This window comes from Aspergillus neoniger, assembly GCF_003184625.1.
Source record: "Aspergillus neoniger CBS 115656 unplaced genomic scaffold BO87scaffold_4, whole genome shotgun sequence".
Taxonomy (NCBI): domain Eukaryota; kingdom Fungi; phylum Ascomycota; class Eurotiomycetes; order Eurotiales; family Aspergillaceae; genus Aspergillus; species Aspergillus neoniger.
The window spans coordinates 1,012,288-1,029,041 of record NW_020291132.1 but is presented as its reverse complement, the minus strand read 5'-3'; the positions used below and the strand labels follow the sequence as shown (position 1 = coordinate 1,029,041).

The 16,754-nt window shown below is 49.0% G+C and overlaps 5 protein-coding genes across 5 annotated transcripts; 2 read left to right on the top strand and 3 right to left on the bottom strand.

Moving 5' to 3' along the window:
- Window positions 1–2,836: 2,836 nt before the first annotated feature.
- BO87DRAFT_326947 (putative GTPase activating protein (Tsc2)) lies at window positions 2,837–8,338 on the bottom strand. The gene is made up of 2 exons (XM_025620164.1): window positions 8,079–8,338; window positions 2,837–7,963 (listed from the first exon to the last, which is right to left on the bottom strand). Exon 2 carries the CDS (start codon window positions 7,903–7,905, stop codon window positions 3,205–3,207), a length of 4,701 nt encoding a protein of 1,566 aa, XP_025483868.1. The 5' UTR covers window positions 7,906–7,963; window positions 8,079–8,338; the 3' UTR covers window positions 2,837–3,204.
- Window positions 8,339–8,515: 177 nt separating this feature from the next.
- On the top strand, window positions 8,516–12,245 carry BO87DRAFT_373254 (putative chromosome segregation protein Cse1). The gene is made up of 8 exons (XM_025622500.1): window positions 8,516–8,788; window positions 8,904–9,214; window positions 9,271–9,441; window positions 9,526–10,850; window positions 10,904–10,986; window positions 11,042–11,345; window positions 11,401–11,580; window positions 11,632–12,245. Exons 1-8 carry the CDS (start codon window positions 8,719–8,721, stop codon window positions 12,074–12,076), a joined length of 2,889 nt encoding a protein of 962 aa, XP_025483867.1. The 5' UTR covers window positions 8,516–8,718; the 3' UTR covers window positions 12,077–12,245.
- Window positions 12,196–13,209, bottom strand: BO87DRAFT_373252 (peptide chain release factor family protein). The gene is made up of 2 exons (XM_025622499.1): window positions 12,916–13,209; window positions 12,196–12,811 (listed from the first exon to the last, which is right to left on the bottom strand). The coding sequence occupies exons 1-2, from the start codon at window positions 13,111–13,113 to the stop codon at window positions 12,395–12,397; spliced, it is 615 nt and encodes a 204-aa protein (XP_025483866.1). The 5' UTR covers window positions 13,114–13,209; the 3' UTR covers window positions 12,196–12,394.
- Window positions 13,210–14,617: 1,408 nt separating this feature from the next.
- Window positions 14,618–15,071, top strand: BO87DRAFT_422410 (serine palmitoyltransferase small subunit family protein; the record flags this gene model as incomplete). The annotated part of the gene is made up of 2 exons (XM_025627114.1): window positions 14,618–14,732; window positions 14,827–15,071. The coding sequence occupies 2 exons, from the start codon at window positions 14,618–14,620 to the stop codon at window positions 15,069–15,071; spliced, it is 360 nt and encodes a 119-aa protein (XP_025483865.1).
- A 613-nt stretch (window positions 15,072–15,684) lies between these two features.
- BO87DRAFT_373249 (uncharacterized protein) lies at window positions 15,685–16,691 on the bottom strand. Its single transcript, XM_025622498.1, has 2 exons — window positions 16,431–16,691; window positions 15,685–16,350 (listed from the first exon to the last, which is right to left on the bottom strand). The coding sequence occupies exons 1-2, from the start codon at window positions 16,479–16,481 to the stop codon at window positions 16,099–16,101; spliced, it is 303 nt and encodes a 100-aa protein (XP_025483864.1). The 5' UTR covers window positions 16,482–16,691; the 3' UTR covers window positions 15,685–16,098.
- Between the last annotated feature and the right edge of the window lie 63 nt (window positions 16,692–16,754).

Here is a 16,754-nt window from a genome sequence, read left to right as displayed (position 1 = left end):
CTTTGAAGGCCAGTGACACGAGACTGTCAAAAGTCCCGACCCGTGGAGAAGCAGACGTCTGAAAAATGAGGGACTTCAAGGCTTACATCCGTTGCAGGCCATGAAAAGAACTTCTTGTGACGCTGTCGGGACAGTAGAGACACGAATATGGTAGACACCGACAAGACAACTATTCAACGGCGATAATGCTTCCTGACAATGTGTATAGGCGGCAGAATTATGGAGGGTCACCCTCAAAGGAGAAAAAGCACGGGGTAGAGTATACCCTTCGGTCTAAGGAGGCAGCGAGAGTAGACTTGCCGATGGGAGGACCGCCGCCCATCGCATAGCATTGTTGATGTTGGGACCCTCAATGAACGACCGTTCGATTGGACAAGTGATGCCGGAGGGCGCGTGGTGATCCGTCCCGTATTTCCAAGACAATGTCTATTCACCAGGTCGCTCTTCCCTTTTACTCAATAGGCAGGGGGTCTAGTCTGGCAGAATGGGAGTCCCAACATCACGAATGATGGTAATAGAGTTCAATCATAGTTGATGATAGGTGCCATTTCAGACATCACAACCCCCATGGTAAAGGAAATAGGGGACGAGAGGATGACGTGCGCTTGAAAGGATAGCGTTTCAGAGAGGTTCCGCATCTCCTGAAACATGACTTGCAGTTCGTGTTAGCAGATACTGTTCGTCCATAAGCGATTGATAGTTGGATATCAATATGAACAGACAATCGGGCCCGGCCAGCATGGGCGTCCAGCCAGCCGATGGCTCTGATCGTCAAACTGGGCGGAGATAGCATCTATGAAAGTCTGACTGGCGTAACGAACGACAGCGAACTGATCTGGAATGTCCAATTGTCTCACTCAAGAGATACTCCGGGGGTGAGTGGGTGTCTAACAAAGGCTTCTTGTAGAGACGTGAAGCAACTCTGAGCAACGTACTTTGGGGAGGCAGGCACTGAATACATCGACCTCCAAAGGAAGGTGCAATCACCTGACCGCGCTTGCCCAAAATCCGCCAAAACAAGAGTATCACAAAAGTATCATCCGCTCAGGCTTTGCGTGGGCTTTACCTAGAAATTTTGCTAAGTGTTGCCGACAGTCAACTTACGACAGTCATCATGACCTGGTACGCCTGGATAGCGCTTAGATTACATTCCGTTTCCCTTCATTCCGACCCATGGCTTCTCTATCTCGAGACACCTACCTCTTTTCCTCGTTTGGCTGACGCCACTGGCCTCCCACAAGAAACTCAATGAGTGGCTTTTCTTACATGCTCCCCCTTTTCCTTTTCACCGATCTTATTTTCTGGTACTGACAAAATGCTGTATCTCAGGTCGCTTGATGACAAACAGCGATCTGCCAGATCTAGTCACTAAGAGAATGCTTGACAAAGTCTACGGCAATCAAAAGTCTCGCCACAGTAAGAGCCACAGTGGTTTGCGCCAGCTACCTCCCAAGAGCATCTTACTAAGGGGGCCGCCTGTACGCCTGAAACCCTATTCTAGACACGGAAGCCTCATAGGGGACCTCAAACAGAAAGGGGGAACCTTAGGTAACATTCGTCTCATACGGCTGGGGATTATCGTCACTGGGTAGGTCCATACTTGCATGTTTTCTTTTCTGTTCTTTTTTTTTTCGTGTGTGTGTGTGTGTGTGTTTTGGGAAAGATGAGTGGCGTGAGCTACACATGTGGTATGAGCAATAGCCGGAAGCGCCTCATAGTGTGCTCTGTAGGTTCTAGAAGGTCGAGAGCGATCCTGCACCCGCCATATCAACCTAAACTCAGACACATGCATTAAACCTTTCTTCCGGCATCTGTAAATCTCCATCTTGAGACAGGAAGACTGATTTTTAGATACGATAGCCCTTCTGGATTCCAACAAAACACCGATGCTTTCTACCACAAGCATTCAATTCATCTCTTTCTTGCAAAACCCAGTGTTTGTTATTTATCAAACTGTAGTCAAACAGAAAAAGCCCCTTCACCACCTCTACCACTGATGTTTTCTCTTCTCATCTTCTTCCTTTGATAAGCTAGCTAGAACGCAAGAAAAGATCACATGGCACACTTTATTCCTGTTTTGCCTTGCAATATTCCTCTATATGCTAGATATAGTAATTTACATAGACGAGACTCTACACAATCTTATACAGCTTACCACGCCCCAAGCAAGTCAAATGTTGGTAGCACAAGCCCGTCAGACACATACAGCGGACATTCAGCACCCATGAGAACAGCCGTACGCTGTCAATATACGTACTATGGAGCAGATCCTCTGAAATGGTCATAGATCAAGGACTTCCACCCATTATCCCAGATCCATACTGAAACCACACACATCTTCTCGTAACTCAGCCTATTAGACCCGCTTTTACGACTGGCAGAGTTATCCACTGTTTGATTCTGCACTCAGACTGAAATAGAACATGACTCAGGCCACTATCGTAATTACTGATCTAACCATCATGCTGTGGAGTTGATCGATTTAGGTTTGCGGCCGATAATTTGAACTAAGTAGTTATATGAGATGGGTGATATACCATGTATTGAAACTACTGTAGGTATAATAAACAACTACCTACTACTTACAGGGCGGGTGCGGGAAGTGGGGATCTACTATCAGTCAAATATCAATGTATCTATCTACGATCTACTATGTAGTGTCATAAATGTCTTGGTATCTAGATGTATGAACTTTATTTGGCACTGCTCTCCTATCGCAGAGTGAAAGCAAATGGTGATTCACTTCCAAGTGTCAGATGGTGTTAAGGGCGGAATTGATCATCAATGAAGTAATAAGCTGTCTCAAATGGAGTTGAAAAACACCAATGTCATAACTACGTTTCTAGTCTACGCAGGTGACAATGGTGCGATACTACTTCTGATTATTTACTTCATTTCCCAAGGTATGCCTGAGTGGACCAGGACAGTAAAACATCGCAATGAAAGAAACAGGAGGTAAAAAGAAAAGAAAGACTTTCTGAGGACAGTGAACTTTTGTTTTGCGTGCTGCAGGGCAAAAGGGGTATTTACACAAGTCGCAAAGCATGGGTGTTAAGATGTACAGTCATCCGTCGTAGCAAAGGGGTCATAAGTGAGTCAATGAAAATCAGGTGAACTATTATTGTTTCGTTTTCGTTTTTCTTTTCTGGCCCCAGGTTTTCCATTCCTGATTTGGTCGAGCTAAACCAAGATTACTTGTGGCTTTCAACGACCCCAGCGCGAAAAGTCCAAGTTCTGCAGGATATTCGTGTCTGCAGCCGCGTTCCAATCGGTCGCAAAATCGGTCCGGACAGAGGTGTTGCGCGAGGGTACTTCTTCGGAGAATATGTTGGCTTTAGTGTTGCGGCGTTGACCGGGATAAGTCCCTTCGGCAGCCTCAGAACTTTGAGCCTGGTTTCCTAGCGCTCGCTCGCGAAGTCTCTTGATCTCACGCAGTCTGTTGCGCCACGATGAAATGTGCTCGCCTCCTTGGCTGTGCCAGACAAGCGAGAAAACAGACGCGTTGAGAGCGAGAATCCGAACGAACGGGGCCAGGTTCTTCCCGGAGATAAGCTTTGGCACCGCAGCAGGTGATATTTCTGGGAACCCGGGCTTGCTCATCACCTTCACTTGGTAAAACATGTTCTCAAAATCGGTTCGTCTCGACTCCGCGCTGCTAGGATCATTGGTGAGACGGCACACAGGGTTGATAACAATGTTGACAAAGTTGAATTGAGAGGGTATTGTATTGAAGTTGAAAGGTGTATTCGATCGGTTGAATACGATGTTGACGAAATCATTTCCTATGTGGCGTTTCTTGTTGATGCAGGATGGATCGTTATCAAAGTTCGTAGGCATCATGGTCGGAACATGGTAGACAATCTCCGTAACCCGGTCACGCCATGCATAAGTGAATTGGCCATCAAAGTCCGCATGCAACCCTTGAGTATTAAATCGAGCACCCTGGAGCGGCACTTTGGTTCCGAGTCTTGACAGAAAGTATTCGTAGTCTGGGCTGCCGCTGGTATTCGAGAGAATTTCTGCTTCAGTAGTCTGGCCGTTGTCGATGTATATGACACCAATCTTGTGTCCATCCACAATGTCATTGCGGTCAAAGGTGTTCAGTGCTCGGCGTGTGATGTCATCTTCGGGAAGAGGGATCGGTTGCATCACCGTAGGTGTCGGGAAAGCCGTGGTTGTCAGCTGAAGCATGATATGGCTCGGAAGGACAGCAGTGCGCATGGTGTCAGAATGTAAGTGGGCATCCGGCGTGGGTGGGACTTGGTGAGGAAGAACAGGTGCAGTTCGTTGCTGAAACATTGCGTAGGTAGTCCCCGACGCTTGCCTCTTGGTGACCTGAGTCAAGCCTGATACTCCAGCCGTCTCAACAGTCACGATGCTCATACCTACAATCCAAGACTTCTTCACTGCAGGTCCATCCTCAGGCGTGGGGGGAAAGGTCGGATAGGGTATAGTGTCCCCCAAATCCGAAAAGGCCGCTCTCTGCATTAAGTCGATGAAGACCTGGCTTGGTTCTTCCACTGTCTCTCTACCGTGTTCATCCCGATATATGAGTCTGCTAGTTATCCAATTCACGTGTTTGGCTCGATCCTGCAATTTCAATGAAAGAAACCAGAAGATCATGACATGATACGTAAGAGTATATATGTATCTTGACATCCCGTCCTGAAGTGAAGAATCAGACGACTCTGCGGGCGAAGCCATAGTATCTCGGACACCACTCCCAAGTCTTGTTGGAACCTGAACATTCCTGGTGGGCGACTCAGAAGCCTTGAATCGCTGTTCCCTGGAAGTCTGTAGGAATCGGATACAGATGCCGAAGACAGTGCGGATCTCTTCCTCGCGTAGGTTGATATAGACATCAGGAAGGCGTGCAAGAAGAGCCAAAAACTCCAAGATGTGCACAGCAAGATTGGACATTGTAATCACTTTGGACATCTTGTCAAGAATTCCGTTGAGTGACTTAGTTACCGAAAGGGGAATTTCATGGCAACAGACAGAGAGCGCATGTATGCATCCGCGAGACGTGCCACCCCAGGATCCAATGATACCCATCATGAATGCACGGACAAGCTCGTCTTCTTCGCTTTTGGCAAAGTGTTCATGATAGCTGACTAGGGAGCAGAGAAATTCAAAGATGTAACCAGCCACGTCGGTCTTCTTTCCACCTGTTGACGGTGGAGGCTCACGAAACGTGTCATTTTTCACCTGATCGCAAAGGATACTGCGCAGTAATTTGATTTGGGGAACTGCGTTGCTGAAGAGATCTTTATTCTGAAGTTGGCTTGCAAGATGGGTGAGAACGTAGCTGTAGAGGTCCCAGTTCGACTCCCGTTGCAGCAATGAGATGACGGTCTCAAGCCACATGTTCGCCTTCAATGCAACCTTTTGCGCAGGTTCAGATTCTATGTGGTGACTCGTTTCTGGCGTGGCATAAGCGTATACGAAAGGACTCGACTCATCGGGGGGTGCTTCAGGAAGGGCCTGCGGGGTCGCGAAGGTCCAAAGTGGAGGCGTCAGTCTTGAGGCCCGAATGGGAATGCTTGGATTACGTCCTGACGACCTAGAAAGCCCCGATAGCTCCCGAGCCGAATGCCTTGCATGGGCTGCTGGTCGCCCTTGGTCGCTATCAACGTTATGTTCACCAGCCGGCTCACCCTGTTGTTTTGAACCTGCTTCAACATTTCGCCCGGAAACGTTCATCATGAAATCTTGTTCAGAGACGGAGGTCACGGTAATCGAGCCTGACGAATCGCATCGGAGTCGGAATAATAGCTTCAGTGATGTCAAACGCGAGTCCACCGGCCTCTCTGAGCATTGAGCTATGTTCAGAAGTGCTTCATACACCAAAGCCGCCTTAGTCGCTGACATGTTTAGGGATCGGAGGAACATCCTGACAAGTCCAATAGTGCAAATATTGGCCAAGGAAAGCTCCATAACACTGCTAAAAGAACGGCGTTCCGAAGACAAAGTTGTCGAAGTCTCAGAGCCGATCATACCCTCTTTGTCCAGATCTTTGCTCATGGGCGAGCTTAACACTGTCACCAAACGTTTAAAGCTTTCATTATCACTGACGAGCACAGAAGCGTCGACAAGAAAAGAGACCAATGACTCTAGAAATAGAATATCGTCCTCCTCAGCAAACCTTTCCAGCATGAGGTCAAGGAGTCCCTGTTCCTGGAAGAGAACCAGAGAATCGTATGTTGAGAAAGAATCCTTCACAGTATCCAAAGCCAAGATCCGAACGTCGGATGGTTTGCTGCGGGAGCGGATGAAGCATCGGATGAGACGTTGGTTCTGCTGTACCCAATCCGGGCTCTCCGGGGAGCAAAATCCTTCGGTGCGGATAGTGTTGAGAACGAGCTCAGCCTGGGGAGGCTCGATATGTCGACAGGCATTCATTAGGAAACGGGTGGCGTCTAGCCGCTGCTGATGATTTAAGCGATCCCAAAGCGCTTCCAAAGTAGATGCAATCTGAATGGTGCTTGCCAGGATGTTAGACCGTGTGTCATCTAACACGCTGCCGCGCGGCTGCGCATCAGGCATTGTGAAGGAAGATTCTTCGTGTTCGTCAACGGCCCTAAGAGAGCATGTATTCAATAAATTCACAAACTCGCTCCAGTCATTGTCCAGGGCCGTGTGAACGTAGTCACCTTCCAAAACATTCAAACACAGCTCCAAGATATCTGCCTCCAACCGGCCATCGTCCTTCTTTACAACAACCTGGAGCGACTCTATCAGATGCCCGAACTGGAATCTGGGTATCCCATCTTGACCATACGCGCGCACAAGATCCATGAAAACATAAACCGCTCCCCGAACAACGTTGAGGTTACGAGAGTTTTCGCCGCAGGACTCCCTTAGAAAAGCATATAGGTTGTCCATCATCTCGGACTGCCTTTTCGACTTTGCTAGATTCCGCACAGCTCTCGATGTCGGACCGGACAACGATTTGACAGATGCATGAATGCTGCATAATACCTCGAGCATGGGAACGAAGCTTCCATCCGGAACGTCTGCATAGAGTATTACGGCATCAAAAACGCCCAGGGAGTTCTTAATGTCAGCGGCAACGCTTGTCTTTCGGCAAATCGTGAAAGTCTGATCTAACAGCGTCTGTACCTCTTCGTCGCTTGGTGGCTTGCGTTGTAGTGTGATAAGATCGATCGCAAACTGTAGGAGGTCATCTAATACAGCGCCATCGTATCCTAACCCATTTGTTTTGCCAACTTTGGTTTTCCTAGCTTTCAACCGCGCAGATGAAACCAATTCGTATAATGGAAGCAAGCAAGACGATATCACAGGGAGAATGGACGAGGCCGCAAACTCTAATTTTCGGCCATGATCCGATAGAGCTATCAAGGACTGCACACGCGCGGGAACAACGTCATTGTCTGATGGTTTTGCTATTGAATCGAAGACGATGCGCCGCGCTGCGGGAGACAGGTCTTGCCGTGCGGCAACGGCTTCCAACAACATCGAACCGCTCCGTCGAGCTTCGGGTGAGCTTTCATGGTGGAAAAGATACGCCCCTGCTTCCCAAAGAGCAAGCGATTGTTCCGGAGTGAACCACTGGAGTGACTTTGATATTTGTTCCGCCTCTTCTACAGCGTGGCCTAGAGACTGCCTCTGAGCCAATGTTCGGACTGCCGTATCGAAATCCCGTGCACCAGAGGTGTCGGATGAACTGGATACGACGCTACCGCGATGCATTGAGTCAAATCCCAGTACAGTCCGACTGATCCTGCGTCCATCCGATGAATGCGATAAGGAATCACTGCTATCGTGGAGCGAAATTGGAGAAGGTGACTTTGGGCGGGAAATGCTTAGTGACTTGAGTACGTCGACAAAACTTGATGCTGCGTGCTTGGTATAGTACGGGGATTGAGCATCGTCAGAAGACATGCGTCCCAGCGGACGAGGGGGTGCGTATGGGGTTCTTCAGGGCAGAGGACTATTATATCTGTCCGATGACCGGTCAGCGACGGGATTGTGACTAGAGGCCACGGAAGGTCACCGGTCAGCTGGAACTGACCAGCTCTACATCGGCGATCCACTTTACGCAAAATCTCACATACCATTGGCAGGTCATATGGATGGATCAGGACGAGAACAGATCCGCAGAAGGCGTATATATGAGGCTTTTACCGAATGTTACACTCGGAGAGCTGCTCCCAGCGGCATATCAGTGGGAAACTAGTACTCGGACAACCGGGATCGGGGAATCGGTCAAAGCATGTATTCAAACTCTTAGGCAGACAAAGGAAGGTTGCCGAACAAGTACAGCCGGGGTGAACAAAGAGACAGGGAAGCTAAGTTGATACTTTGGGGATGTAATCAGAGCAAAAGTGCGCCAAGCCACTTTTCCCCTCCGAGCAGCGATGATGATGATCTGGCGGAGGTCGGCAAGGCTTTGATCCGCACCCGGTCACCTGATGGGCAGAATCACCCCGCGACCGCCACTCACCGCCTGGATTTTGCAAAGCAACCGCCAAACAAACTGCCAGTCCAGGAATCGAGCTCCCACCCGGCTTTTACTGGAGCCATTCTTTATTATACCCTTGGGTTCTTTCTCTAGATTAACCCTTTCTAGCTCTGCAAGCTCTTTCCCTCATTCTTCTTCAGCAATCTGCATTTACCCCCTAATTTGTGTCACTTTTCCACATATATCACCCATATCGCTCCCTTGGCTTCTTAGTTACATCCCCCCGCTTCAAAATGGCTGATGGTCTTGGGGCTGTTGCGCAGCTCCTCGAGGCAAGCTTGGATCCCAGGCAGAACAAGCAAGGTCAGTGATTTTTTATCTGCCTTTTACCTCACAGACTCACTTCTGAGTCCTTTGGAAGCTTTGATTTTTTTTACATTGCATTAATCAAAGAAACCTCAACTGATTGTGAAACCAGCCGAACTTGCTCTTCGCCAGGAGGAAAAAAAACCGAACTACTCTCTGCAGCTCCTCCAAATCACGGCTTCCGCGTCCTACCCTTACAATACCCGTTTGGCTAGCGCATTATGCTTCAAGAACTTTATTAAGAGGAACTGGACTGATGAAGATGGAAACTACAAGCTCCAGGCGGAGGAGGTAACTACCATCAAGCGGGAGCTGATCAGCCTGATGATCTCCGTCCCTACGGGCATTCAAACACAATTGGGAGAAGCTGTTAGCGTTATCGCCGACAGTGATTTCTGGGAGCGATGGGATACACTTGTGGATGTAAGTTAGAGAAGTGTCATGTTCCCGGCTTGTGCGTGGTCAATTGACGTCCCTAGGATCTCGTTTCTCGACTCCAGCCGAACAACCCCGCTGTCAACAATGGCGTACTCCAAGTCGCACATTCCATTTTCAAGAGATGGAGACCCCTTTTCCGGTCGGATCAGCTGTACCTGGAAATCAATCATGTTCTCGAAAGATTCGGCAGCCCTTTCTTGGCTCTTTTCGAGGTGGGTTACTCAGAGCTCAAAATCATGCGCCATTTGTGTTGTCGAGGCAATGGGTTTTCTGACAGCAAACTGACTTCCTTATAGGGACTGGATGCCTACCTTGAGGAGAACAAATCCAACAAAGACAATCTTGTTCAGGGATTCACGCAACTCAATTTGATGATCAAATTGATGTATGACCTTTCTTGCCACGATCTTCCTCCGATGTTCGAAGAAAATATTTCAGGGATAGCCTCGCTCTTGCTTAAGTATCTGACCTACGATAACCAACTCCTGCACACCGATGACGATACCGAGGCAGGACAGCTGGAATTTGCGCGTGCTGGAATTTTCCAAGTCTTGACTCTGTACGTGCAAAAGTACATGGATGAGTTCAAGCCTCATATTGGACAATTTGTCGAAAGCTCATGGAGCTTCTTGACACTTATTGGTCAGGAAACCAAGTACGACATTTTGGTCAGCAGGGCTCTGCAATTCTTGACTTCGATTGCGGGCATGACCGAACATGCGGCTGTATTCCAGGCCGAAGGCACCCTCGGCCAAATCATCGAGAAGGTCATTCTCCCCAATGTCAGTTTGCGTGAATCTGACGAGGAGCTTTTCGAGGATGAGCCGATTGAGTTCATTCGTCGCGACCTGGAAGGCTCAGACAGCGATACTAGACGGCGTGCTGCAACCGACTTCCTGAGACGGCTTGCCGAGAGATTTGAGGAATCCGTTACGAGCGTTGTTCTCAGATACACTGAGCACTACCTTTCTGAATACGCCAAGGCTCCCGCCACTAACTGGAAGGCCAAGGACACTGCAACCTATCTTTTCTCTGCCATTGCAGCGAAGGGAACTGCTACGTCAAGCCACGGTGTGACTGCTACGAACAAACTCATTAGCATTACCGATTTCTTCCAGAAGCACCTTGCGGCTGATTTGATTAACGATGAGGGTGTACATCCCATTCTGAAGGTCGACGCCATCAAGTACCTCTACCTCTTCCGAAGCATTATCACCAAGGAGCAGTGGCAGGAAGTTCTCCCTATGTTGGTCAAGCACCTCGGCTCCTCGGAATATGTCGTTTACAGTTATGCGGCGATCGCCGTGGAGCGTGTCCTCTACCTTACCGACAGCCAAGGCCAACCGATCATCTCCCCCGCTACTATTACACCGCTGTCTAAGGACTTGTTGGAACACATCTTCTCACTGATCCAAAAGGACCAGGCCCCTCAGAAGGTGCAGGAGAACGAGTTCCTGATGAGATGTGCGATGAGAGTCCTGATCGTCATCAAGGAGGGCATTGTGCCGCACACCGACAGTGTCCTTCAGCACCTGATCACTATCACGAAAATCATCAGCAGCAACCCAAGCAACCCTAGGTTCTACTATTTCCACTTTGAAGCCCTTGGAGCTTTTATCCGGTACGTGAGCTCCGGTAGTCGCTCGAACACGGTCACTAACCGATAGATTCTAGGTTTGCGGCCCCTGCCAACCCCGACAAACTCGAACAAGCTCTTTACGCTCCTTTCGCAGAGATCCTCTCAGGGGATGTGCAAGGTCAGTTGCAAACCATAAGGAACGGCACTATGAGCTGTGGCTAACGTTTGATTAGAGTTCATGCCTTATATCTTCCAACTCTTTGCTGCACTTCTTGAGGCAAACCCCTCGGGAACACTCCCTGATTACTACCAGAACCTGATTGCCCCGATCCTGATGCCTGTCATGTGGGAGTCGAAGGGCAACATCCCTGCGCTTGTGCGACTTTTGTCGAGCATCATCCACCGCGGATCTCAATACATCATCCAGAATGAGCAAATTGCTCCTGTTCTGGGTATCTTCCAGAAGTTGCTTTCGACCAAGACCAATGAAGGCTATGGATTCGACCTGTTGGAGTCCGTGGTTGCAAACTTCCCTCCGTACGCGAAGCCCCGGTATGATCATTGATACGATCATTTGCTAACTATACTCCAGGGCAACACTGGAACAATACTTTGTTTCCATCATGCAGATTATCCTTACCCGCCTCCAGAATTCCAAGACGGAAAACCTGACCCTCCGATTCGTCCGTTTTTATCATTTCGTCTCTGCCCAGGATGACAAGGGCTACAGTGCTGACTTCGTCATCCAAGTGATCGACAAGGTCCAGCCCGAGTATGTACAATCCAATTTCACCGTGGGAGCTAGCATGCTAACTGCCTCCAGGCTGTTCACTCCCATCTATCTGAACATCATCCTTCCTGAAACACAAAAGCTCGCTCGTCCGTTGGACCGCAAGACCGCAGTGCTATCGTTCACTAAAACTCTTGCTAACTCGGAAGCCTTTGCTAGCCGGTACAAGAAGGGATGGGGCTTCACATGTGAGGCTCTTCTCAAGCTTCTTGAGCTGCCTCCTCTCCCTGCCAGCAAGGATGACATCATCGCCGAGCATGACGTGGAGGATATGGCATTCGGTGTTGGTTTCACAGCGTTGAACACTGTGCGACCACAGACCAGGGACCCTTGGCCCGACACGGGCGCCGACCTGAAGGCCTGGACTGGCAAGTACCTAAAGGAAGCAGACAAGAAGCACAACGGGCGCATTTCTGGCTTTGTTCAGGAGCGTCTTGGAGCCGAGGCGAAGACAGTGCTACTTAGTTATATCGCATGAGCAGGCTAATGGAGCAATTTGCACCATTTACTGGGATGTATAAACAATCCTATGTCTGATAACTCGACCGTCTCTGCATTATGCCAAAAAGAAATCATGGAGAAAGTGTTGGCTAGCTTCAACTACTCCATTGCATGTCCTTATGAATTGAATTATATTTAGATGACACTGATATATGCCTTGACTTCCTCGTAGTTGTGTTGCGAAGTGACTAGTGGTTGACGTTTTCTAAGTTAAACTACGCTGGGAGAGCGACAGCGTGCCTTGATCCCGTGTGCGAACGCTAGAATAGCGGCGCACGCGATGCAGAGGATCACATTACCTCGGGCCTCGCTCGATGTCTGGGAGATGTTTCTGCTGTAGAATCTGTTGTTGAGCGGACAGCTGGTGAGGACTTTGTATGTCTGCTCCTTCCAATTTTGATTCATGCTTTGAATCAGCCGGCTCTGGTGCATCGTTCTCTTCTTCTGCTACTTCTATCTCTTGACTCTCCTTGCCATCTTCGAGCTCACGATACTTGCGCCGGCTCTTCTTCATTTTACTGGCCTTCTTCTTCCTGGCGCGGTCGGCCTTGATGGCCGCACGACTTTGATCCCCATTCAAGAGCTCTTCGACCTTGTCAGCAAGCAGCTGACGGGCAATCTTTTCATTCTGGGAACGGGATCTTGTGGCTTGAGACTTGACCACTACACCCGTGGGTTTGTGTATGATCTGGACGGCAGAGTTGGTTTTGTTCTAGGCATTGGAAAAGAAGAAAGTTAGTATCAGATAATGAATTTAACCAACGGAGTGAGAATTGGGGTGGGGGGGAGGGGATGGAAAATATCTGGTTGGCATACGATCTTTTGGCCTCCAGGGCCAGTGCCCTTAAGGTATGAGATGGTCACGTCGGCATCTTGGATCTTCAGGCGGGGAGGCAAGGCTTTGTCGGAGAGGGAGAGCGCAGAGAGAGTGAAGAACCTTGGGAAGGTGGGGAGGTAATTGGATATGAGAAAGGGGCGTGTGATGTAGGGGGTCAAGTGGAGGGGACGGAACATGGTGATCTGAGGCACCTATTACTAGGTTCCATCTGGAGTACTCTATTATTGCTTGATTAGTATTACATGAAGCTGCATGGTGTAATTGGCGGCGACGTACGAAGTGCTGCTGCTGCTGCTGCTGCTGCTGCTGCTGCTGCTGCTGCTAAGTACTAGTAGTGCTACTAGTAGTACCTGCCGGGATGGGCGAGAAATCATCACTGGATCTGGACCCGTGTTACAATACCATACCATAATTTACCATTCACTGGTCGGTGACTAAGACAGTTAGTCTCGCACCACACCAGATAACTCTTCTAGTTGGTTTTTCTGTTGCCCTACTTACTACTTACTACTTACTACTTACTACTATCTACTCCGTACTCCAACTGCGGTTCTCCTCTTCTTCCATCGGAACTGATTCTCTGGTTTCCAAACAATATGGAGGATTGGGATTGGATTTGTCTCACCTTTTTCTCACCCTGAATCTACAAAGTAGTTGATAGGCCTGGGGAAAATTGGCCAAGCGGAGAGGGTGACGTACGCCGCCCAGTGGATGCGCGGACAGACAAGCCATCGCCGCACGCCAATCAGTGTCAGATCGCGCGGGAAATTCCTCCCCATGAAGGGCAAAGACAGGCAGGGTAAGCATTTGTTTCCAGTGAACTGGATGAGAGTCTGAAACTTTGCACGCTGCAATCCTTCGACTGGACCCTGAGGGGAGAGGGAAGTGGACCTTTTGGTTTGCTTCTCTCCCGTGGCGGTGGATTTGATTTTGACTTGGTCTCGGCGGCCGATTTGAAACAGTGTCCAGATCGCAAGCATGGACTTGACGGGGGCGCCGGTCTAACTCTCTAGTTATCTGAATTCGTATTCGTTCTTCATGACTTTAAATTATATGACTATCTGTTCCGTCCGGCTGTGAAGCTATTATTAGTTGGGGTGGCCATCCTACCTACTTTTTTCCCCCCATTCCTGTTCCCCCTGGACTTAATCTGAGCTTCTTTTACATTGAGGGGGCTAATTTACTCTTCTACTTTTCTCTCAACCATCACAGCCTCCTGCCAAATTTCTCCCTCTTACTTTCTGTCCCTTTCACCGACTGGAATTGATCAGCTCTTTGTCGATCAACCCACACTTTGATAGTATTATTATTATTTTTTATTCTATTACTTATTTTCTTTTTTCCCCTCTGTGACCTGCCGGCTTAGTACTTTATCTTTTCCTCCATCAGCAAATCGACTGGACAGACCATGGAAGCCTAGTTGAACTTCAACAAAATTATCTCCGTCTTCCTACTACTTTTCCTCCTCCCTTCCCCAGCGCGCCGGGACAAATTACTTCAACCTCAGTGGGCGACTGCGATAATACTCTTAAGGACTTTCCGGGGCAGGAGCTAATTCCACCCCTCATCACCCTCGTATTCCGCTCTTTTCTCCGCTTCTTCACTTTCTTTGACCTTGCTCCTGGCTCGCCGCCGGTCCCCCTTTCGTTCAATCCTTTCACAACCCGCCACCCTCCCACCATGACTCTCTTCTGGATCCTGAACTCCTTTATGCGCTGGGTGCGCTTGAAGATATATCAATATGAGGTGACCTTCGCCGTGTACATGCTTACGCCTACCGAAAAGTTCATTTTTAGTATGTTCATCTGGTTGACATTGCCGCCCCCCAAGTTTCGATATTGCATTGTTCTTGCATTAAAGCCGCATGGTACTAACGGGGAACGTTCTAGATTCCCTTCTCCTCACTCTCCTCTCAATGATCGTAACCGGCATCTATGTCTACCTTCCCGACCACATCCGATCCATTTATAGCCACCTTTACTACTACTGGGCTGGCGAGCGTCCGTTTATCTCTGCGAGCCTTCCATCGATCAGCTCCGTATTCCGGGAGACCGGTACCCAGACTTTGGAAGTGATGTACGAGACGGCCAAGAATGCTGCTGCGACGGCCACTGCTCCAATCGCCGAACTGTGATATCTCCCCGCTACAGTAGCAATACGGGTTGGATTCTCGGTGTTGGTGACGATTGTGGGCTGCTGGATTGGGTCATCTGGCTTCTCTGTTTCTCCTTGTGATACCATCGGGACTTTTCTTGCATTTCGCTATTCGTATCCGCATACTGGCTGCCACTAATTATTCTCTATGACCGCATGCCTCTCTTGTCCTCGAGCATGGATTGCATCAGCATTTCACGATTCACCGCACTGCTCTTCCACCGAACGGTTCCTATCAGCGTTGTGAAGTTGTTTCATGGAGTTTGAGCGATACTGTTCTGAGCGGGCCGGCGCATCCTAGGAGTTTCATCATCTTCGTTTTGTTTCCTCCCATGGTTCATACTCTGCCTCACGCATATCGTTTATACCGTATCGAGGCAAATCATTGTTACGATCACATACTTTGGTTGCTCGTGTTACTTTGCGCGACTGGACGCTGGAGATCCACTGACTGCACATTTTCTAACATATAACTTTTTAATTCTGTACGGAGCACGACAGTAACGCCGGAGGTAGCACCGAATGCTTTGAAATGCCACGATTTCTTGCACCATTATGCTCAGCCGAGCAGAAACTTTTGCTTTGACATTGCGCCAGATAAAAGTACATATAAGTTGAAGTAAAATAATATAAACACAAATATACCCAATCCAATCATCAAGCCCATTAACCAAAAGCAACTCCCGCCATGCTCAGAGAAGAGTGTTATACAAAACCAGAAAAAGTCCCCTCTATCGTGGGTACGCGAGTAGGACACCGTGCAACATAGCCCCCATTTTCACCTTCGTCGCACATACACACACACAGAAAATGTGCGGTACACATACAAAAGTATACATATATGCCGGCTCCGAACAGATCCGCCAGTGTATCCCCCCCGCTCAGACAGATACTTATCCCACCCCAAATCCATAGTCTGTGTAGACAATCACCGATAACCTCTTATATACCAACCACACCCGCACCGCACCGCACCGCATCAATCAATTAATCCTCGTAGTCCATTTTTACTCCGCATTCGCAGATGTCTCCTGAGCTTGAGCCTCAGCCTCCAACGCCGCGCGCTGCTGTCGCTTCTCCCGCTTGACCGCATCCAACATGCGCATGCGCGACAATTCGCGATCAATTTCTTCTTTCTCGAGGGGGATTTTGTGCGATTGCTCGGTGGTGGGCCAGAAGCCGGGGACGCTGAAGCGGTCGTCGAGGTTCGTGCCGAAGTAATACATCCATCCGATGGGGAAGATGATGTACATGCCGAACTGGACGGATTGGTTAGAATCCTGCTGCCCCTCTTCTTCCACTGGGCATGGACTGAGTGAGAAATTGGTGCTTTGCATACCTTGAACACCTCGAGGTTGCCCCCCTGGAGTCTGCGGAGGATGGAGGACATGGTGGGCTGTTGCTGTTGCTGTTGGTGGGATGGATGGATGGACGGGTGGTGAGTGAGTGAGTGTGTGTGTGTTTCTTTGATCTTTGATTCTCCTTGATGTGGTTGTATATGAGGGGAAAAAGAGTACTATGCTAATGTCGAGGTATAGAATTGCGAGATCTTTCCTGATCCGTCCACCGACGAAACAAATTAATCTGGGCTGATCGTTTTTGATACTAAGTACGGACGGATTATTATCACGGAGCTTCTGACCATGCCATGCCGACCGTGCAT

Coding starts and splice junctions, on each gene's coding strand:
- BO87DRAFT_373252 (XM_025622499.1), bottom strand. CDS start 13,113: ATGTTCCGTCCCCTCCACTTGACCCCCTACATCACACGCCCCTTTCTC. Junction 12,812..12,915: donor GCCCTGGAGGCCAAAAGATC/GTATGCCAACCA, acceptor TCCAATGCCTAG/AACAAAACCAACTCTGCCGT.
- BO87DRAFT_373254 (XM_025622500.1), top strand. CDS start 8,719: ATGGCTGATGGTCTTGGGGCTGTTGCGCAGCTCCTCGAGGCAAGCTTG. Junction 9,215..9,270: donor GATGGGATACACTTGTGGAT/GTAAGTTAGAGA, acceptor TGACGTCCCTAG/GATCTCGTTTCTCGACTCCA. Junction 10,851..10,903: donor GCCCTTGGAGCTTTTATCCG/GTACGTGAGCTC, acceptor GATAGATTCTAG/GTTTGCGGCCCCTGCCAACC.
- BO87DRAFT_373249 (XM_025622498.1), bottom strand. CDS start 16,481: ATGTCCTCCATCCTCCGCAGACTCCAGGGGGGCAACCTCGAGGTGTTC. Junction 16,351..16,430: donor GCAACCTCGAGGTGTTCAAG/GTATGCAAAGCA, acceptor CAATCCGTCCAG/TTCGGCATGTACATCATCTT.
- BO87DRAFT_326947 (XM_025620164.1), bottom strand. CDS start 7,905: ATGTCTTCTGACGATGCTCAATCCCCGTACTATACCAAGCACGCAGCA.